The 22641-nt window shown below is 47.6% G+C and overlaps 1 protein-coding gene across 1 annotated transcript in view; it reads right to left on the bottom strand.

Annotated features, from left to right (window-relative positions):
- Positions 1 to 2933: 2933 nt before the first annotated feature.
- The window catches only part of MGLL (monoglyceride lipase), a 62687-nt gene continuing 42979 nt past the window's right edge, over positions 2934 to 22641 (bottom strand). Inside the window, exons 4-8 of the mRNA XM_010285331.1 lie at positions 18340 to 18476; positions 16716 to 16826; positions 10493 to 10582; positions 4048 to 4263; positions 2934 to 3059 (exon numbers count right to left, since the gene is read on the bottom strand). Of these exons, the coding sequence (XP_010283633.1) occupies positions 2934 to 3059; positions 4048 to 4263; positions 10493 to 10582; positions 16716 to 16826; positions 18340 to 18476 (680 nt within the window). The remainder of the gene's footprint in view (positions 3060 to 4047; positions 4264 to 10492; positions 10583 to 16715; positions 16827 to 18339; positions 18477 to 22641) is intronic.

Raw genomic sequence — 22641 nt, 5'->3', positions numbered from 1 at the left:
CCCCCCTGGCCCCGCTGCAACCAGGCTGCTCCCTCGCCGCCCCGCAGCCCGCCTGGAGCGCGCTGCCGGCCGGGCTCCGGAGCCTTCGGGGCTTTTTTGGGGGTAGGTTTCCTTGTGTTCTTTCCCTCAGAAGAAAATCCTTCAGAAAACTGGCTGCGGGCGGCAGTAGCCGCTGCTGTGCCAGGGTCTTGGGGCTTATTTGGTTTTTTTGTTGTTGTTTGAACTTTTTGTTTGTTAACCTGAATTTCAAACACAGCTTCCCCAAGCCACATGCCATTGCTGAGCTTTGCAAGACAGAGGGACAAGCCTTCCCCAGATCAACGTAACTGGTTTCCTTTTATTTCTGCTGAGCTGCAGACGTTTCTTGGGTGAAAGGACACATCTTCTCAAAGGCACTGACCACAGACCTTCCTCTGCCTGAAGCCAGGTTGGAGGGAGCAGACGGGCTCTGACCTTCCTGCTGGAGGGTCACCTCCCTCCCCCCCACAAAGTGCTTGTCAATTTGGGAAGGGCTGTAAAGAATGTGGGCATTGATTTACTCCTCCTGACTTCCTTGGGAAAAGTGCTTTCAAAAATCCCATCCTTAAATCATCTTCCTACAGCCCCCGCAGGGTCTGTCACCGCTGGATGACGCCTACTTGATTCCCGTTCCAGCTGAAGAGGCAGGTGAGGTTTATCACTGCTGTAGTGTTCCTCTTCTTGCTCCTTGTTTTTCCCCAGCAGCATCTGGCAAGGAGGGATCTTGCTCGGGCGAAAGAAGGCGCAACTCGCCGGGCTGCGGGGAGATCTTGCAGGCGGCCTCCGCTTCGCCTCCTTCCCAAAGCAAGTGTCACCAGAGGTTTAGCAGAGGTTTGTGGGAACAGCTGATTGCACTGGAATAATGAATCCAAAGCTGGTGTTGCTGGGAGATCCACACCTCGTTCCTCTCTTTCGAGGCAAGAAAATACGAGTATGAAAGTGCCTGCATCAACCTGCGTAAAGAGCTTTCCTGGCTCGCGCCCCTTACAGGGCCATTACGAGGACGTAACCTGCATCCACACACCCGTCATCCATCCACGCTGCCGGGACCGAACGGGACCGAGCCCTGATTCTGACCGTTATTGCACAAAGGTCCCTTTCCTGAATGCTGCCAGAAGTGGCTTCAAGGGAAGGAGAGGGGGGGGACCCCGCCGTGACCGCCGCAGGTCCCACTGCTGCCGGGGAAGGCACTAAGGGGGCTGGTCTGTCACGGGGGGAGATGCCCCACTCTCTCACAGTGCAACACTCGCAGGTGTTTTCTTCTTGCAGAACTGGAGGGAGAGGCGCAGGCTAAACCCCTTCCCTTGGGCTAGTGCTAAGAAGTGTGTTCACAATTGGGGCCATCACCCTGGACAAACTGAGCCGCGCAGCCACGCTGCCATCGCTGCGCAGCTCTTGCTGTATCGATACAATGCCTCTGCTCCATAACTGGGTCTCGAGTCTTTCCTTTAGCCCTGCTGCTACCAGAGACCCAGGCAGCTCCGGGATTTGGCTTGTCTGCACCACTGGGCCGGTCCACAAGCTGCGCCGTGGCAGCTCGTACACCAGTGCCCCTGGATGCTCCCAGTGCAGCAAGGTAGATGCTGGATGGATGACTGCACCCTATGCTCTGCCTTCAGCTCCCCACGTTGTTTAAAGGGGTGAGCTTGGCCCCTCTGCTCAGTGATCTGCCCCACAAGTGGCTGTGCTGACTAGAAGGAGATTGGGATGAGCTTGGAAGGGATCTCTGTTCACGCTGTGGGTCTCCTGCTAAACCGGTGGACCATGAGGACACCCACTGCTAGTCCCCACCCACCAGATGCTCTGTGCTTCTCTCTAGCATTATTTTCAGGACGTTTTCCAACTGATGAAGGAAAACAACAGATTATGACTGTAAAGTTATGGTGAGAGGACTGGATCCCGGTGGGACAACATTATTCCTTGCCAAGAAAAGGAACAATTAACCCCTTCTTTAGACTCTCCTCCCATCTCTTCCCCAGCTCTCAGCCACCTCTATATACATCATATATTATATTACTATATTCTCCTATAATTTTGACTTTGCTTTTTCAGTTTCAGTAGCACAAGTGATTAATTCCAAAAGAAAAAAAAGAAGGAAGGAAAAAAAGCAGCCCCGAGGAACATTTACAGAATAGTTCATTTTGCAGAGAAGATGAGGTTTGGCATTGGGAAAAGCATGGTTTTTGAATGTGCTAAGTGGGTTTGATTTCACATTCCTCCTCTCCCCTCTGGGATCCTGCTCTGACGATGAAAATTAAAGAGCTGTTCAACACGCTTTCCCCAAGTGCCAACTCGCAGAGGATGTGCGGGGTGGGGGCTCTCTTTATGCTCTCCTCTGGCCTGGCCTGCTTATAAAGGCGGTATCCAAAGGCATCTGACCTTGAAAACCAGCCTTTCACCTTCAGGGACCTGCCAGCTCCATTTTCAGCCTCTCCTCGTTACCCAGCACCTTCGCTACAGCTCTCTTCTCAAGGACCAGGGCTTTTAAGGTACTGGCTGGTGGGGAGAGGGGAGGGACTGTACGCACCTGGAAGCAAAACCGTGAAGTGGAAGATACTGACTTCTTTAACATACCAAAAATTATTGCAGTATAAATACACCCGTCACCCCAGCGAAAGCAGAGAAGGGGAAGGGATGGGGGGAGTTTGGTGGGTGAGGGGCATTTCAGTAAAGTCACCCGGCCTGGAAAGCTTTGGCAGCTGCTCCCAGAGCTCATTCTTCCCCAGATCAGGGCAATGGCCATTGACATCAGCAAATAATGCCGCACCCTGTGCCTCTCTCCCCACCCTCCCTTACGCTGTGCATGATAAAATATCCCAAGAGTCCCTCCACGTTAGATCTTGTCAGAGAGACCTCCGTTAAGAAAAACATCTATTCCCAGAAAACCCCAGTAAAAGCTGCAAAAACAATTGCTCTTAAGCATGGCTGGTTTCCCCAGCTGCTGAGACCTTCTGGCCAATCCATGTTAGTATTTCTGTGAAGACAGCGGTAGAGACCTCGGGCAGCTCTTTGTGGAGGGCGTGATAGGCTTCCTCATACACCTGCAACCAGGGAGAGAGTGGAGATTAGCACAGAAAAAAACACCTGCATGAACAAAACAGCCTTCAGTCCCCTCTTGTCAACACCCACAGGTCCAACACGTCCTGCCTGCAGCTTGTTGGGTTTTCTTCCTAGATGCGGCAGGTTATGACATCAAGGAGATGCCTTTGGCGGTGCTGGCCCTCCGCAAGCAGGAAGGCATTGGCATTGCAGCTTGATGTCCGCGTGTTGCCCCAGGACCCTGCTGCCCCTTGGGGAGATGATAGTGCATGGCCCAACCCCGTGCATTTCTTGCTTCCTATCCCACTAAGGAGGAGGAAATAGTTAACATGCCCTTGGAGTTTAAAGGACAATGGGGGATGTTCCCATCATGCCTTGTGCAACTTTTCTCCTTTTATGCCCAGACTATCCAGTTATTTTTCCAGTGACAAAAGCTTTCCCTTGCTCTCCCTGTCTCTCTTTCAGGCTCATTCATGTGCTAACAATTGGTTAATCAGCTGTGGCTCTCTTGAAATGAGCAGATGTGAGGTGGCTTTTGTTGTGTGGCCTTTCGAAAGGGCCCCCTGCACCTTTACGTGCTGGGGCGTGAGGTAAGGTTGGTGTTCTCACAGTTGGTGTTGTTCAGAAGAGCTCTTGGGGTCAGCACTTCACCTGCTTATGAGCCTCGCTCTACTTCTACACCAAGTTGCTCATGCCCAAGAGACCCTCTAGGTACACAGCCACCCCTGGGTCAGGTTTTGAGACCATCCACCACCCCTTGCTCCCAGCCTGGCTGCAGCTGGTCAAAGGCCACCACACTGTGCAGAGGAGGGCTGCACTTGTGCTACCTCCTGGTGAAAGGGGCTGTAACCTGCTCGGTCTCACCAGTGCATCAGTCCTGCTTTGCCTCCAGCTCTCTGGAGCGCAGCAGGCTCCCTACCCCTCACAGTCACTCATGCTCAGGCCAACACTGACAGGATAATACCCTAAAAATCAAGAAAGTAAGATGACCTTGAGTGTTTTGTCCTGACTCTGCACTGTGTCCATCAGTAAATAGGATCCTTTGATATCACAGAGCTTGTCGGAAGAGCCATGTAGCACCAGGATGGGCAAAGTCAGCTTGGGCAGAGCTCGCTCAATTCTAGCAATGGCGTTCATCAGCTGGATGACAAAGGAGACCTTCATGCCACCGTGGTAGACCAAGGGATCGGATGTATAAGACTCTATCTGGCAAGATGAAAGAGGTAATTTAAGGTTAGCAATATTTCATGCAGAAAAGACAAAGCAGATCAGCCTGGCGGTGAGGAGTCTCTTCCCTTGGCTTGCACAGTCATTTCCTACTCTGTCAGGACATCCTGCCATTAGACTCAAGGTCAAGATCTTTACTGTGGCTACCCAGAACTGCTCACATAACCTGGTTTACCCCATGCTGTGTGTTTCTCTCTTCTGTCACTAAAAAATATTCAAGCCAAAGCTCTTTCTGCAGGCAAAACAACCACTGTTGGACAAAGACTGTTCCCATGGGGACACCTGCCTGCATTTTTCTGCTCTTTCATGTCCTTCTGTCACTCAAAGGTGACAGTCTTTTCTGCAGAGGGTTCTGCAGATTGCTTTATTTCAAAGTTGATATTGTCCAGGTCCTTATCCTCTCTGCTGAGGGCTCAGATGTTCTTCTCTTTCATCTTCCCTCTCCAGCGATGAAGACAGTGACCTACACCCACAGCCAACTGACACATCTGATTGCAAAGCACTCTTATGCTGAGGAGTCCTCTCCAGGTGCCAAGTGTGCACAGAGAAGGCAGCAAATGACAGTATTTGGTGGTAGGCAAAAAAAAAAGTCAACAACTTGCTTAGCCAGACTGTGAGAGGAGAAAAATGTACAAGAGCTGGTGCAAATTTGCTAGGAATAAGTAGTTACTGCAGCAGGCAAATCTACAGTAAATATTTGTATACTGTACATGGAGACGGCCCACACAACCACTGCCATCTCAGTGTTTGCCAGAATGCTTTGTTTATGGGTTGGTCTCTGGCACAGCCTCCAATTTCTCCCAACCCTGGCAGATGTTTATAGAAATGGAGGTTATTTATAGGTTAGCCAAAAGCAGTCTCCTCCTCTCCTTGCAGGCAGTGGGGTCTGTTCAAATTCTCCTTTGCTCTGCAGAAACTTGAGGCCCTCTTGCTGCTGCACGTGCCTGCCCTGAGGGGACCATGGGTGGTAGACGACCCACAAGGCCACCCCAGGGACGTGTAGCTATGCGTAGGCATAGGCACAGACGTGCACTGTACCAGGACAGCTTGGCCTGCCTGGTCCCCACCGAGAAGCCAGAAAGGATTCTGTGTTCATCTCCCCATGAGATGAGATTATCAGTCTGGCAGAAGGGAACTACATGGTGGGGCTGATTAAGGCCCTCATTGTGTTTTGGCCTCTCTGCAAGATCTGTGGTTGTTCAGTTTGGAGAAGAGGAGGCTGAGGGGAGACCTCATCGCTCTCTACAACTACCTGAAAGGGAGTTGTGGTGAGGTGGGTGTTGGTCTCTTCTCTCAAGTAACTAACGATAGGACAAGAGGAAATGGCCTCAAGTTGGGCCAGGGGAGGTTTAGATTGGATATTAGGGAAAATTTCTTTATGGAGAGAGTGGTCAAGCATTGGAACAGGCTGCCCAGGGAGGTGGTGGAGTCACCATCACTGGAAGTGTTCAAAAAATGTGCCAACTGCTGCAGCATGGTGGTGTTGGGGTGATGGTTGGACTTGATGACGTTAAAGGTCTTTTCCAACCTTAATGATTCTGTGATCATGGCTACTCTGAAGTGACAGGTAGTTTTTGGCAGGGAGATGAACATAGCAGTCTCTCACCACAGGATCTTACTTCCAGTATCTTCCTTTCAAAGAAGCAAGTGCCCACACATGCTGAGGGTTTAGAAAACTGTAAGAGGCCACTGCGAAGATGAGACTGCAGTTACGGTAAAATCCACTCTGAAGACATGCGGAGCATCCTCTGCTCCTGCTAAAGGCCTTAGGAAGCAGAGAGGCTGAACAGCACGTGGTCCTCCTGGCTCCACACGGACTCTCCTAGTGCCCAACCAGCTTGTTGGTGCCTCCACCCACAACCTGCAACCCCTACACTGCTCAGCCCATCTGTCTGCCATACCTTCCTTGCTCTGCAAAGTGCTTCAAAAGAACAAGAAGCTGCCTGTATTTCGAAAGAAGCATCCTCTCGTGACGATGCTCATGGAAAAAGTTCAGCTTTGACTTCCAAAACACCAACCACAACGCAACACACAACACTTCGCTAGCTGTCCTGTTGACAGCTGGGTGTACCCTCATATTTTCAGCCAAACGTGTTGACTTTTCATCAGGATTTTGAGCTAAACCACTGTGTTGCACTGGCTACTTAGCAACTAGCTTCAGCCTAATCTGGGAGTTACTTGTCTGGATCTATGTCACATTGCTGTGTTAAAGCAACACAGCTTTGAGATGGCTTTCTTTTTACTTTTCAGTCTTTTTTTTTTAACGGAAGGCAACAAATGAGAGACTTTGCAGGAAGTGGAATCAGAAGGGGTGGGTGAATGGATTGACAGAAGTTCCCTTCCCGTGGAGTAAAACGATGCTGATGAATTCCTGTGAGCTGGCCCCCTCCCCAGCCCCATGAATGCTACAAGAATGACCTAATGGGCTTCTTTCTTTCTCTCGTTCTTTTCTGAAAGAATAGAGATTTTTTAGCTACTGAACAGCCAGAAAATATTTTTGTGTAGATGATGGGAGAGGAAAAAATAAATCAGGACTGCTGGGGGAGGATCCTGTTCCCCGTCCATGAACAGGAACCCTTGTCAGAGTTAATGTTCAGTGCATGGGGTGAGTGCAAAGCAGCAGCTTGCTGGGGAAAGAGGAGAAGACAGGGAATGGGCTGTATATTCTGCAAGCTATAAACTGCAAACCCTGCGAGCCCAGAGCTCCCGTTAGCACACCGAGCTCCGGGCCAGCGGGAGCAAGCGAGTGAGGGTGTCCCCAGGAGAGCCTGCGACTGCTTCCAGCCATGGTTCAGCGAAGGCTCTGCACAGACCATCACAAACAGGTCTTTTTTTCTCTTTATGTAATGCTCAGACAGAAGCAACCGTCAGGGCTCCTGCTGCATTCTCTTCCCCCGCTTAGAGGTCTGTATCTTCCCTTTGCATTTTGCAGAGCAATAAATTCATTATAAGGTAATTACAGCCTCATCCCATGTGGACTCTGCAGGAACAAGACTGAAGTCAGTGGGACTGTTCCACTGAATTATATGACAGCCTACAAAGATTAATGGGGTAAAGAGGTGCCTTCCCCTGTGATGTTATTCCTCTTTGGAATAACAAGACTGGGTTTTTAAGTTTGCTTTTTGCTCTCTTTTGTGTCTCTTGTATTTGTTATAGCAAGCAGATCAAACAAACATCTCCATACCATCCTGTGTTTCAGTCCCTGTACCCTGAGGACAGCCTGCTGGGAACACAAACTCATCAGGAAATTCTTGGATGATGTCCCAAAAATATTTCTAGAGAATAGAAAGTTGGTATGGCAGGAGAATATGTTTAACGTATAAATAATGGATGCTTCCGGCACATTGTGCGCTTTGAAGCTGTGCGTGTTGAGTCCAAAAGGAGGGTGGAGTGTGCGTTAGATGCTGTGTTGTCTTCAGTAAGAGCCTGGAGCCCCAGCTCCTGGTGTTTGAAGATGGTCAGGAAAGCACTTTACATCGCAGTCCACAGCTGCTCTGTCAGCTGTGTGTTCACTTGCAGATGTGCAGGCAGCACAGCAAGGATGGGCTTGTTGTCTCGTTTGGAAGACTACTCCATTATAAGCAGACTTTAATGAAGCAGACCTACATTTTTTATCCAGTGCAAAAGGCTTTGCCCTGCTCCACAGAAAGAGAAAGGGCAGGGGAAAAACAAAATGCTCAAAGGAAGCTCTTGAGATTTGGAGCTTCATAGAGCAGTGGGAGCAGCAGCAAATATTTGGGTAGAAAGACAATACAATAGCATTTATTATAAACTATGTCCAGTGATTGCTGTGGTGATTCCTAACATCACCCCAACATCAAAACGCTCAGTCAATATTGTGCACCAAATTAAGGGAGCTCACTGGCACTTTTCTAAATTCATTATTTTTTGGGATATCCCCACATCAGCACTTTTCTCCTGTAAAGCTATTTAGTGCAGCACTAGCATCTTCCAGCAGAAGATCCAGCTGTCGGGGACAGTATATTTAAAACTGCTACTCTTAAGGACCAGCTGTGGCACAGAGTTCAAGTGCCACACAACAAACCAGTGCAGAATCATAGAATGATGGAAACTTTGGTTTGAAAGGGACCTTTTAAGGTCATCTGGTCCAATCCCCCTGCAGTAAGCAGGGGCATCTTCAACTACATCAGCTTGCTCGGAGCCCCGTCCCACCTGACCTTGAGTGTTTCCAGGGATGGGGCATCTACCACCTCTCTGTGCCAGTGTTTCACAACCCTCATTGTTAAAAATTTCTTTCTTATATCTAGTCTAAATCTACGCTCCTTTACTTTAAAACCATTACCCTGTGTCCTATCGCGACAGACCCTGCTAAAAAGTCTCTCCCCATCTTTCTTACAGGCCCCCTTTAAGTACTGGAAGGTGTCCCTGGAGCCTTCTCTTCTCCAGGCTCAACCACCCCAACTCTCAGAAGGCGGCAAAGACCCATGTGTCCCAGCCGTGCTCACTCTTCAGATGGGGGTAACACTCAAATTCCTCTGCTCCTCCAGAGCACTGATTGCTCTTATCCTCTAAATACGAATGCAGAAGTGAAAATTTTCCTCCATGTGATTTTAGTGAATTAGTTCTCTAATTTAAACCTTTTCTCTGAATTATATGCAACAAGTTATTGCAACTGAATGTAATTAAGAGCAGGTTTCCAGAGCTTGCCTGGCATTAGCCTTCTTCCCAAGTATGTATTTTGTGCAGCTTCATATGGTGCTTAAGAACATATGTCATATGGTGCATCAGTGGATGCAGATGAACTCACTCCATGCTCGTCCTGACAGTTTCCTAGGACCTACTTTGTCTTCCTTTTCTCAGCTCTTTGAATCTTTCTGCCTTCAGCTCTGAAATGTTATGCTCTGTTCACAGATAAGGAAACCGAAAGTCATTGGACCAAAAAATCTGGCAGAGCCGAGAAACAACCCCGAACGCTTTATGGCTGTTCTGGGAGACCCTTTGCTTTCCAGTTTACTGAATGGGTGAGTCAAAGAGGTGGGATATGCCGAGGCTGAATGCCTTGCACTCACAGAGCTGCTGACACTGTCTTTGCTCCTGATCCTTTCAGCTTCAATTCCAATGCCCATCAAGATGCCTCCCCAGCGGAAGGCAATTTATTAATTTCTACCTAAGATACGAACCATTGCATGAACACCAGGAAAAATGACAGCATCTGTCAGTGAGATGTGAGCTGATGTGGGAGCACAGGAACAACTGACCACTACACCAGCGAAGCTCTCCTGCTCTTGACACACCCTTGGGCGCCATTTTCTATCGTTAAAGTTGATTTCTGAAATGCCTCAGGTTCTGGGTCCAGCCAAAGCATCTTCATTCACTTACAGTTCGTTTCTCCCTCCTTTCACTCCTCCCACAACACTGAGAAGGAAAAAACTTCATTATGTGTTGTTGCTGCAGGTGCAATGATACCTGGTTTTGCCAGTGACGGCACGAACAGGCTGCAACAGTTATCACTAGGAGTGGGAATGAATGGGAGAAGAGTCCCAACTGATGGTGACACTACAAAAATCTCACTCTTAGCAGCTCCACGCACGGTCACACTGGTGGAGCTGGAATTGGGTTGTTGCACGGCTGCTTCAACTGCAGTTCGTTTAAGTATTATTCTCGGGCACAGCAAGAGTACATCATTTGTTCGGAAAGGCTGTAGCAAAGCCAGCGTGTTATCCAAAACCTTGCGGCAAGGTCTTTGGGGCAAGCATTCTCTCTTCCTCTGAATGCATTCAGCACAACACGATCCTGGTTTGCAAGCAGCAGAACAAATCTCCAGAACTGTAGGGTTTTGCACGGTTTTGCTGCAAAGAGCAGCGGTAGAAAAGTTGACTTGTACAGGTTGCAAACACACTGCTAGAGTTGGTTCTGCCACTGTAATGGGCAGTGGTGGTGCAGCAGAGACAAACACGGTTCCTATGTGCTTTCCACCACAACCATAGCACAGGTCTCTGTTGTGTCTTGCACCCAGAGTGGCTGCGGGTGCAAGATGCACCAAAGGGATGAACAGCTGATTTCCCACAGTTTTTCTGCTATGTGCAGTCAGTTCCACTGCGTTCAGAGATGTTTCACCTTTTTACAGCAGCATAGATCTTGCCCTCGTGATTTAGCAAAACACTTGGGTGTTTTTTTAAAGAGAAATGGCAGGACTGGGACGAGATACCAACTATGCAGTGACTTTAAATGGCATTAAGGTTCTCACCTCCTTCTTGTTCCGGGAAATTGCATTTGGATCTATCGATCCCAGTGACAGGTTTGGGAGAACAAAGTTGAGCACTTTCGCTGCAAAAACCTGTGGGAGAGGAAAGCAAGAAGTTAAAGAGCTAGTTAGAGCAAGAGAGATAACATAGAGGGCCAAATACTGAGCTGATGGAAATCCGCATGGAAGTTAAATGGTTGAGAAATGTCAACTGACACCGGAGAAAGATCTGTCCTGTATTTAAAACATTTCTGTTAAAGTGTTTAAACTGCTCCCAGGCTCAGGGAGTGGGTGTGCTAGTCTGAAATGCTGTCAGCTGTCCATCCATATGCAACATCACAACTTCGTTGTACTCTGCCATTTTCTCATTCTCAAGTTAATTTCTAAAAAGGCTTCAGTTAAGCACTTGGATAGGAAAAAGCCATTTCCAGCCTTCGGAAGGGCCGCGTTTTGTTGTTTTGCTGCCCTTTTCTTGCTGCCACAGCCTTCATTTCAGGCTGCAGTGCGTAAGGGATGTTCAGTGTAATTTGCAGTAGTTGCCTAGGCTGCACTGTTTTTGATAAGCATATTCTCTGGGGAACCTGTAAATAAGCAACAGCAAAATGTCCATGCAGTGGCTAAGGAAATCCATTGCTTGCTTGTCTCCTGGGAAGGCAACACAAAAGCATTCAGCAGCCCAGGCTTGAAACCGCTGGCAGAAGAAAGGATACTCTCTTTCATGCACGTTGATACCGGGGTTCTGCTCTGATCTTTGATAGCTGTCTTTAATTAAGTGATCACCACTTAAGTCAGAAATCATGTAATTAGTGTTTGTTGGTCTTTTATGGCCCTTTCGTGTTCACAGCTAACACTTGCAGGTAGGCTGTCACCTATGTTCTCTGTTTCTGCTGCTGTGTAATCACTTCTGAAGCACTCCCTGGCATTTCAGATCTCAGATGATACATGACAGAGTAATTATGATATTAGAGGAATAACACAAGGTTGAAGTCAAAGTCATCCAGGAGTGCAAGGCAGCAAAGACTCACAGCAGATTCAAGAACACGTGTGTACCTTGGGGTGGATGTGACTGGGAACTGGTGTCACTGTCTACCAGTCTACTGAGCCCCTCTCTGGCTATGGCACTGTGTCAGCAAAATTAATTTCTACTGTGGTCTCTGGAGATAGACTAGTAAATTAACATACCCACACCGATGCAAGTATGAGCTTACGATGCAAACAAGCTGGAATGGGGTTTTCTTTGTTTTGTGTTAATTCCAGGCAGTGATGATTTGAGGAATCATCTTCATGAATCCTAGGCAAGGTTAAGGACTCTGTGCGCTGACACCAGTTTTGCTTCTCTGAAACCGCTTACGATGACCCAGATATATGCCAAGTAACTTTATATACCTAGCTGAAGTATTTAACTTAGAACAAGTGTAATTGTCCTAGGTTTTCTTTACAGATTATGGAGAGTGAGAGAAACACCTCCCAGAACACCTCTAAGATCTGAATAATGGTCTGGAAGTGCTTGTCTCCACAGAGTATCACAACTAAGGCAATTAGGCTGCCCTAAAATTGGAGGCTGAGTTAAGAGCTAGGGAGAGTTCTTATGCCTAAAGATTGCTTATCCAAGAGGAAATACCTTGGCATGGAAGGTTAGCTGATGCTCTCTCAAGATCTATTCAGAGTATTGGCCACAAGATCAATATGTTGATATTAAGGCCACAAATATTTAGGTCCAAGATGGCACGTAAAAGAGTAAAAGATGGCAGGGTTTTTGGAAGATGCGGGCTTTGCTTACTTTTAAATTTGGCTGAAGAAGGAAGTTAGTTGACATACGCTCAAATTCCAGAAGATGATGTGATTTTGATGGGGATTCTGCTCTGTGTCTGCTTGGTACATGTGTGAATATTTATATTGCCAAAGATCTGCAATAGGGATTTTGCAGAAGGAGCCTAACATAGAATCTTCTTCCCATATTAGTAACAATACACCAGCTTAATGATATGCTGAAGGCAGGGAAGGTGTGACAAGGAAAGGGGAACTACATATATGCTCTTTCTCAGGCTCCTCCTTGTTGGAGACAGGCCAGACAGCCTTTTGTCAGATTCAGTATGGCCATTTTTCTGTTCGAATGATATATGCTTATCACCCCAACCCCACTGCCTACTGATGACCTCGCCTCCGTGACGTGCTTTGGAAACGTCCTTGAAGTTTTTGCATGTATCTGGAGTTTTGCCAAACTGAGTCACAAGCTGACTGCTAAACCGCCACAGAGATAGGGCTGGCTTCTGACCACAAGTATAGCAGCACGTACCGTGCCGGGTTAGTGATATCGGTGAATCATTTCTGGTGTTCAGAAATGCAGAAATGTTCAGCACCAGGCCCTGTACGCAGACATGTCACATGTACTTATACACACATATATATACTCCCTGTGTGCATAAAGTCTCTTATTTATGCACAGACAGAACTAACCTTGGTCTATAGGACTGATCGTGAAAGGACTCTGCCACCATCCTTCAAAGGGTCTTCAGATCTGCAGGAAATGCTCTATTCCCTCCAACATGTAGGACACCCTCAAAATTCAGATGTAATTTTGAGGATTCTTGGAGGCAAGGTCATGGACAGAAAAACCCAGTTTTATGTTATAATGAAAAATTCAGGAAGTTCCCCTGGGCCTTCACTGATTTTGCAAGCACTGCGATTCAGCTTGTGACATGCCCGACTTTAATTAACAGCCGTGTTGTTGAAGTGCTGGCTATAGCCGATACCTGAAGAGTTTATCTCCCTGTTGGTTCGAAGTAGCAATGTTGGTTCTTGAGAGAATAGCTCCCAAATGATCAAGAACGGGTCATGCAGTGATGGGGGTATTACCGGTTAGGCTGAGGATGACGCTACAGAGCAGCGGTTGTTAGAGCTGCTCAAGGCCACCGCAGGTGTGTGAAATACTAACGATGTTCAAATCCAGCCCTTCCCTGTCTATGAAAAAGATCTCAGGATAAGATTGAAATAGATGGCTGAACATTGCCTCTTGACTGGAAGTGTAACTTAAAGCTGATTTCATGTTTTTTGCGCTAGTTTAACTGTACGTGTGCTTTGCAGCGTAGACACTGCTCTTCTGCATGGAGCAATCCCTGTTCCCTGCACACCTTGACGTGCTTATTTCTCTCCCCCATGACCTCTACTTGCCAAACGGCTTGTGTGAATGCCCTTTAGTTCCTTTCAGCTGCAAATGAGCTGGATTTAAAAAAAGGTGTTGTTTGAACCGGTTAAGCTGGACAGGCTCCTTTAGCTGAGCTGAAAAGTCTCTGGAAGAGACGCTGTGATGAGCTACAGGGATGAGGTTGAGAGCAACTGAACAGTGTTAACAGGGAGATATGGTATCAGGGATGCGATATATATATTAGACACAGTGTCTCCATACCTGAGTACCAAACCAATTCATGTATCTTTGCATGAACCTGATGACTAACTTCTCTGCTAAACTGGGAAGACCGGAGTAAAGCCAAAATAAGGGTTTTTAATATAATACTTTCTTCCAGTCTGTAACTTTAGAAACAGTTCTCTGCACTGTTACTGGGTGCAGATTCAGGCTGAACGACTGGGAGACCCTCAGGTACTGGAACAACCTGATGTTCAGTCGAGTTGGAAAGCAATAGATGGAAAACACAAAAAGCAGAGAGAATATTGTGTACTGAGTCCTTAAGGAATAGGCTGAGAGTTAGTATAGGATTAATCATTAGGGACTATTTCCTCAGGGTTGTCCTACCCACCCGATTTCAAAGCATTCAATAGCAGAAATGTAGTGGGAGATACTTTTTTACTCTTACTCTGTGCTTTGCCAGCATATGTGACTCCCGTCTCTTTGCATTTGACATTTTGAAGATGCCAAATTTTGCCAAATTTTGTCCAGATTAGTTGAGAAGAAGAGGGGTAAAGCAGCCTCTCTCTTCACTGGGTTTGCAGCAAGTAGGTCAATGCTTCTATCAGGACACAGGATTTATGGGGCATTGATGAAATTGTGTGTCTGCAAAGAGCAGAATTTGATTTTCCCGCGCGTAGTCTGCAAACACGCTGCATTGCTGCTGCTGCCAGGGCTGGTTTCTGCTGCGGCGAGGGACGGTATTTCTAAGACCGACTGGAGGGGCTCAGTGCGTAATCTGGCCCACAGTTATTGTTGCCCTGAGCCCTCGTTTGTTTAGGCTAAGGTAAATTCTTGCTCAGCTGGAAACTTCCCCAGCAAAGGGATGAATGCAACGGTCCTTGGGAAATGGCCCAGGGCTGAGAAGTCATATCAGTTCCAAGGGAAAACCAAAGCCTTTGTGCCTCAGAGGCACAAACACCGATGAAATGGTTTTTGGCTCTCAGAGGGAAAAAAAGCACACAAGTGTTCTCAGCTCAGCTTTATGGGAAAAAGTGGCTTACGCAAGAATACTCTATTTTCACTCCTTCCTCTTGAAAACACTTTTTCAATTCCAGGACTGATTTCAACTAAATTTGACAGAGCAGAGATATTCCAGGAATAATTAATTTTTTATCAGTTTTGAGATGCAACAGTAGATTTGAAAGAGAAAGAAGCTCGCTGTACACTTTTATTATTGCATGCGAGAGACTCCAGGAAAGGGACTGCATAAACATCTCCACAATGCTTCAGTTAGAGATCAGGATTTCCTACACTGAAATTAAGCAACAATCTGGTACAGATCTGCAAGAAACCAGGCTACAATAATACTAGTTCCCACAGAACTGATGACTCCTTATTTCAGAAAGGGTTTAGCATCTAGCAAGAGGTATAGCTCTGGAAGAAAAATCTTTCCATATTTTCCTTGACTTGACTAGAAACAGAAGGTTAACAGTGTCTCCCAGATTGAGACCCTATACTATTTTTTTTCTTAGCATTTATATTTTTCTCTTTCCACAGTAAGAAAAAACAGGTGCACTGGTGCTCATGGGACCTTACGCTGAGCCAGGTATAGCCTCACCTGTGAGGAATCAGCTATCAGCCTCCTAAAAGCACCCTTTGGTGCTCTGACTCCTATTTAAGTAAGTTTTCCTGGACTGGATGATTTCAGGATTCACTTCCCCTCTGAAGAGTACGTGGGGCTGTGGGGGAGGCACTTAGAAGGAAAATATTGACTGGCATCCAGGTGGTGCAGATCTTGGCGGGGTTTTGCATTTTAAGGCTAGTGGTCTTAACGTGTTTCCTTCAGTGGAAGAGTGAGGTGACTGAAAAGCACGCTTTGGTGCTTGTAATGATTTGTGGGGTCAGTAGATGGCTTTGGTTACAGCAGAAAGTGTGACACGATTATACTGAAAGCTGGGGTAATCTGTTTCCTTTCTCTTAGAAGAAAAAAAGCTAAGAGCAGTAGCTTAGAAGTAGATTAAAACAAGAAGCTAGCCCTAGGAGAAGAGTCTAAGGAGAAAGGATAAAGGAACGAGTCCTGTGGGAATGAGATGATCTGGCCTTCCTGCTGGCTTAACCGGTCCTTCCCTTTGCTTCCAGCTTCTTTCAGGATTGTTGTTTATACTTTTAAAAACTCAGTCAGGAGGGGAGAGCTGAGGGTCAGTTGCCCTGCAGAGCCTCCCTGGGGAAGGGCAGAGCGGGCAGTGCAAATTTGGATCAGAAATAGCTCTGGAAGGGAGATGTGAATGGGAGGGGGGTAAAACCTAAGTACAAACTGAAGGGCATGGTCTGGACAAGAACCAGCCTTGGTACCAAGCCAAATGGGACACTGCTGGGGCAGTGATGCTTTAGCTGAAAGCCTTCTTTGAAGCTCATGAAGGATTCCTGGGACTCAAGAGCTCTAGTTTTGTTTAGAAATTGGTCATCCCCCAAACGCCAAAAATAACCCTGGCCTGACTTAGCCAGCAGCCTGTGTTGCAACTATACCAGACTCTGTATGAGTCAGGAAGAAAACTGTAGGAGAGGAAGGGAAAGGACGGCACTGCGTGGGCTGCCGCAGGGTGTGGTGAAGAAAGCACAATGCGACCACCTCCTGAGGTAGTATCGTTCTTCGCCTCTCATTTAAATAAGCTATATATCCATCATCCTGGATGAGTTCAGGATTCACCTCCCCTCTGAAAAGTAGGTGCGGCTGTGGAGAGGCTCTTAGAAGGCAAGTATTGACTGGCACCCAGGTGGCACAGATCTCAGTAGGGTTTTGCATCTTAAGGCTAGAGGTCTTAACGTATTTCTTTCAGTGGAAGAGCGAGGTGACTAGGTGCAATGTGGGTTTGCTCTTACCTTGATGGGAGTGGCGACTTCTGGGCTGGCTACCACTAAAGGAGAGATTAACAGCATGCCTGAAAACTCGCCGGGTCTCTCACTAGCTGTCAGAATGGAGATGGCTCCCCCCTGCAATGCAAAATAACAGCCCACAGCTTAATACAGGTGTCAACATCTGATTATATAGCAATCCTGTTATATGGAGCGTTTTAGTCCAAACAAGCAAAGTATTTCTGCCCCAGTGACAGTGCAGTGTGGTCATCAAGGAAGGCTGGAGGAGCAGGGTCACTAGAAGTGGCCGGGTTTTGTTGGGGAAGAAGAGATCTGGTTTCTGCTCTCATGCTGTAAACCCTCACATTCCACTGAACCCAACTCTCCGTGCAATGTCCGTCAGCTCCCCAGGATGCCTTGTGTCCTCCTCAGTTAAAAGGACTGGGAAGAAATTGTCTGAAGCGGTAGTTCAGGTGGGACTTGAAAAGTAAGTTGATGCTCATCAGCATGAGAGACTGGTGCCGCATGGGGAAGATGCCGTGAAGCCAGGCTCGCTCTGCGCTTGTGCCCCTGGTGACCTGGGCAACAGCAATGCTGCCATCCAGCATGCGAAAATCTTCACTAATTACTGGAAGTTAAATATTCTCCTCTTCAGCATCCCCAACCCGTCCAGGCTCGCAGCGCTGTGCCCAAGGCCTGACAGCAAACACTCAGCCCACGGTTTTGGGCTGAGCGCCAGCCAGGCTGAGCCCTCCTGCATGAGGACAGTGGCTGATGGCGTGAGGGGTGGGGGACAGAAGGGACCTGGCTGGCTTGCTCGGGAAAGTTTGCAGAGGATTAGTTGCCAAGGGGAATATTTGGTGAACTTCCACGCTGCCGGAGAACCGGGGGCTTGTTAAATGGAGCAGCAGCGAGAAGCATCTCAAAGACCTCACTGGGAAATTAGCTCCTTGTTACAGCAGCTTTGGAGCACAGCGAGCACTTCAGAGCATGCCATGCCTTCTTATGCAAGAACACTTATTTATCTGAGCATGGCCTGAATCCCAAAGTACTTATTCATTTTCGTCTCCTCTGGGACGGCAGGGAGAGCAGATCAATGACATCAGTGGGAATATTGCTAGCTTGAATAAAGGGATTTGGCCCGTGCTGTCAGAATCAGACTTCAGATCTGTTCACCAAATCAGCGCCTTTGTTTTTGCAGTCCTAATCCCTGGTACTTTTTCCTGCTAGGTTGTTTAACAGAATGAGGCTACAGGGTATTTTTGTGCCTCATCCCCTACCCGCTCACAAAGCTTTGAGGGGCTTAACCTCCTGGTTATCGCTTAAAATGAAAGGAGAAGCCCAATGCTGCAGGGAGGTGGTGGGACTTATCATGTACCCGGTGTGAATGAACGATCCTAGTAAAAAATAAGACCATTGTTGTAAATGGCAACATTAGGGCCATGATCCAGGCAGAAGAGTTAAGGGCTGACTGTACTCAAGACAAATCTCATGGGGTAAGGCATGCTGGCAACTCAGCCAGTGAACGAAGCGGGAGGGAAGGCTGCTTGTAGCTTTGTTTTTCCTGCTGTGGGCTGAGTTATTTCCTGTGATCCACAACAGTACGACTGTGCTGTGGCACGTGTGCCGGGGGGTAGGGGAGGGTGCTTACCATGGAGTGCCCCAGAATGAGAATGGGCAGCTCAGGGTGCTCTTTCTTCATGAGATCAATGTGCTGCAAGCTGTCCCTGATGAAGACGTGGAAATCTGAGACAACCATACGATCACCCTCGCTCTGCCCATGACCAACTGTAGGGGAAAAGGAGAGCACGCATCATTCGAAGAAGTGGTTGCAATTCAGAAAGGCTTTAGCAGAAACATGCTGTTAGACTGTTACTGTCCTAACTTGACCTTCTCCTGCAGTCATCTCTCAACAGAAAGAGTGCTGCAGAAATACAAAGGAAGCTGCACAAAACAATTTAAAAAGTGCCATACTGTCCTTGATCTGGTTAAAAAGAGAGTTATATTCTCCTGCGTTTCCACCTGCTCTTCAAAACTGAGAGTATCAATCTAATCTCTTGCAGCCTTCAACATCAGGGTGAGGAGGGCAGAAGGGCTGTCTTGCCTTGCTGTAGGGATGGGAGGTCACTGCATCCTGGGAGATCAGTCTGTGCCCCAGGGATCCTGGCTGCCGGGGTCTGACGGCTCACTGTACTGAGGCAACCGCTGTGTGGAGTCTTGGTAAGACACATAAAAATTCTGAAGACTAGATATGGTCGCTATAAACTTAATGGGCCACGGACACGGCCTTTTCCAGCGCCTGGGTGTGCATGAGCTTTGCAGAGTCCTGCCTTTGCTCGCTGCTATCCTGGAGCATTGGGTGGGCTGGAAACCGTCCCTGCTACGAGGTGAAGAGCTCTCGGCGGAGGCCAAGTGACGGTGGTCGCAACAGCCTGCGGTGGGAAAGTATCAAGTGGCCTGCTCCTCCTAAACAAGTGTTAATGCAAACCGTGCTGCACCTGGACGCTGTTAGCTCACTCTGTATCTGGGAATTATCTTGTCTGATCAAAGGGAAGGGAAAGACTAAAACGGGAGATGGTGAGTTGCTATGGGAACAGCGGCATCCCCGGCAGAGGTGGAGCCAGCATCACCACAAACACAGTCACAGGCAATTTTGAGCTTGCAAAGGCTTGAAATTAATACCACCTTGGGGAAGCAGTTTGCACATTTACTTGACCACACATATGTGTTATTATCTATTACAAACAGGACTCTTCCTTAAAAACAGTCTCCTTGATTGTCTCTGTTCCATGCAGGTTGTTAAGGAAAACCGTGAAGGGGAAAACACACCCCATCCATATGGGATAGGGTATAGGGAGTCTCAAACATCATCTGCTGTGGGAGGGGCAGGCCTAGGCCTCCTCCAGCGGGCACTCAGGCATACTTGAAGGCACAAAGGGACTTGTCAAAAGAGGTGAAGTGCCTGATAATTGTTTACATGCTGGACAGTACCCCCTCAAGTCATCAGCAAAGAAAAGCATTGCCTACCCAGCCCAAAAGCTAAGGGCTCTGCTGGCAGTAGTCATACCAGAAGAAATCAGCATGTCTAAACTTAATTTTCTTGCAAGCCATCCAAAAAATCACCTTCCAGATTAGGCAGAACCCTTAATAAAAAGCTGGACTAAATATGCTCCATCTAAGAAAAAACAAACCCCAGGCTTGCTCTTGTTTTGTCCTGCCAGATGCTCTCCAGAGTTGGGTCTCTTGGCAGTGAACACTGCAACCAGCCATGCTGTCTGCCAGATAAACCCATAGATGTCATGCTGGTCAATTATAAATAACATATTACCAGTTCTGCTTTCCATGCACACACTCCAATTCCTGCCAAAATATGATATAGCAAGCATCCTCCATGGGTTAGAAACAAATTGAAGAGCCAATTAAAATACAAGGTGCAATAACCTACAGAAGTGAAGCCATGTGTGTGGTTAGTGGATCTAACTTTAAGCTGATTTTTATTACAGATGGAAAGCGAAATTTCCACAACTTTTGTACACGTCCAGTCCACTCACTTTGTGGACCGCAAATGTGCTATCTACCTATTATTTAAACTTCAAATTTAGCAGGTTAATATCAGTTGAACAGTCCAGAGAGAGGAACATTTTCTCTTAGCAGAGCTCTGCACTTCCACTTCTTTTTTCTCCGGTGCTGCTTGCACTTGCTTCTAGTATCTCTTTGTCCACAGTGTCTGTGTAAGACAGCTGAGCAAGCAGAAATAGCCGTCCCCCGTGGCCCAGGTCCGTATATGGGCCACGACTCCCTGCTGTGGAGCTGTGAGGCTTTGCTCTATTTTTGGATGAGACAGAGGCAGCTCTGGAGAGCCTCCTTGGTCCGCAGTGTGGAGAAAATCCTACCACATAACAATGAAACTGCTCGTAACAGTCAGAGTTATGATTATGGAAGCCAAGAAATACCCGTGCAATAGCTGTGACAAGCATTTCATTTGATTTCTGCAGGGTTTAGGGGTTTTCACTAATAACTTAATGAACCCACATTTGAACCCTGCTTTTAACTACTAAACTACTGCTCCCCACTCAGATGGCACAGAGCTATGCTTGAGGAGCAGCTTGTTTGCATGTCTGGTAAAGGAAGGCCATGCAAGTCTTTGCTTTGATACTATCCCTGCCCCCTGTGCAAGGTTAGCCAGATGACATTGCTATGTTGCCTTCTTTTATGTTACTAATTTTTCTCTCTTCCCTCCAAGAAACCAAACTTACTCCACCAGAGAATGAGTTTATCGCAAATTTGAGTCACCCGGCTGAGAAAGGTTCAGGGTGAGGACCTAAGACCTCTTCCATTAGATGAAAGATATGTGCACAACCAAACACTAATACAGTCAAGAATATTGACATGTTTTTCTCTGATCTTTTGCCGTTACAGCTATTAAGAATGAAAGGTCAGGTTCACCCTTGATGTAAAGCTTTGGGTTTTGCTGGGGATGAATCTGATGTCATGGTTCCACAATGGAAAGACAGTGGGTGTAAGAGGAGGGGAACCGCCTGCAGCCAGGAACTGAAACCAGAGGCTGCTCCTCACCCAAGTGACACAACACCCAAGGAAGACAACAGGGAAGTGTCACGAGAATCACAGCTCCATGAGTCCCTCATCACAACACTCCCCCGGGGCCCCTGGTTTCAACATGGCAATATGAGGTTATCACCAGGAGATGCTCATTTGTGAAGAGCTGTGATTGCCAGTGCACATCCACATGACACCCTTGGTTTTCAAAACCTGTCAAATATGGTTCGTATCTGGCTGTCTTCATATCTAACTTGTGTGGTTCACTTCTAGTATCATGTATCTGCAGCGGCTCAGTGACCGACCATTTCAGGTTGCTTGTACTGAGATAATTGTGGGCACCCTTTCCTGGAGGCGAGCCTTGAAAAATGAGAATCCAAACCACTTTTTTTCAAATTGTGAATCTAGAATAAGGAGGTCTAAGCCTCCATTTCCAACCAAACACACCACTGCAAAATAACATACTTCGCTCAAGCAAAGTCTGAACAAAAGCTGCAATGATCTGGCCCGATATGTAAGAGCTATGAAGCTCTGCGCTCTGTATTTGCTGCAGGAGCTTGCTCAGAGCGCAGCTCCGCCACCGTAGAGACAAGAACAGTAACTCGTGATTAGTCAATCCTGTCGCAAAGCCTGACCTCAGAGCATGATTTCACCTACGATTCTAGATCCTCCAAAGCTGCACACCTCTCTGGAGGGAAGAATACCGACTCGCTGCGAAGGAAGACAAAGCTGAGGGTTTGGCAATGAAATATTTGAGGGTGTGAGGGCTCTGGGGAGTGTGTTAGCACCACACAGGTACGCAGGATCCTGTGGCCCTGCAGTGCCGTACTTCTACAAGTCCCTCCATTCCTCAAATCCCATATTCCCTTGTGCTGAGGGGCTTGCTTTCGAAAACCACTCCAAAGCAGCCAGACTCTTCAGCTGACATTGCCTCACATGCCTCAAAAAACGTTACATCCTGGTCAGATTGGAGATACGCTGAAAAAAAATGTAAATAAAAAGCACTGCGCAACTTGACGCTGCCTTCGCTGAAGGAGAAAGGCCAGATGGGAACTGCCCGAAGAAGCGAGCACCCCAGCCCTGGGCTTGCTGGGCAGGTTCATTCAGACGAGGAAGGGGAGCCGCGCTGGGTCTCCACCGGCAGCGCCTGCGCCCGCACGCCCCAGGGCGCATCAGCACCCAGCCCTCCGCGGCACTGCGGGGACAGACCGCAGCAGCGCACCTCGTCCGCCCTCAGATATCCATTTGCACGATTTTCATTCTAAGCACCAACTTTTATGTAAGCTACACACCATACGTATTTATTTCTCTTTCCTAGTGCCAAACGCTCCTGACAAAGGCACGGCCCGACCCTGCATGCTCAGGTGTGGACTGAATCGCTCCTCAGAGGTTCAGA

Source organism: Phaethon lepturus, unplaced genomic scaffold (assembly GCF_000687285.1).
Source record: "Phaethon lepturus isolate BGI_N335 unplaced genomic scaffold, ASM68728v1 scaffold6304, whole genome shotgun sequence".
Classification (NCBI taxonomy): Eukaryota; Metazoa; Chordata; class Aves; order Phaethontiformes; family Phaethontidae; genus Phaethon; species Phaethon lepturus.
Note: the sequence above shows the minus strand (reverse complement) of the source record. Positions and strands in the feature narration are given on the sequence as shown.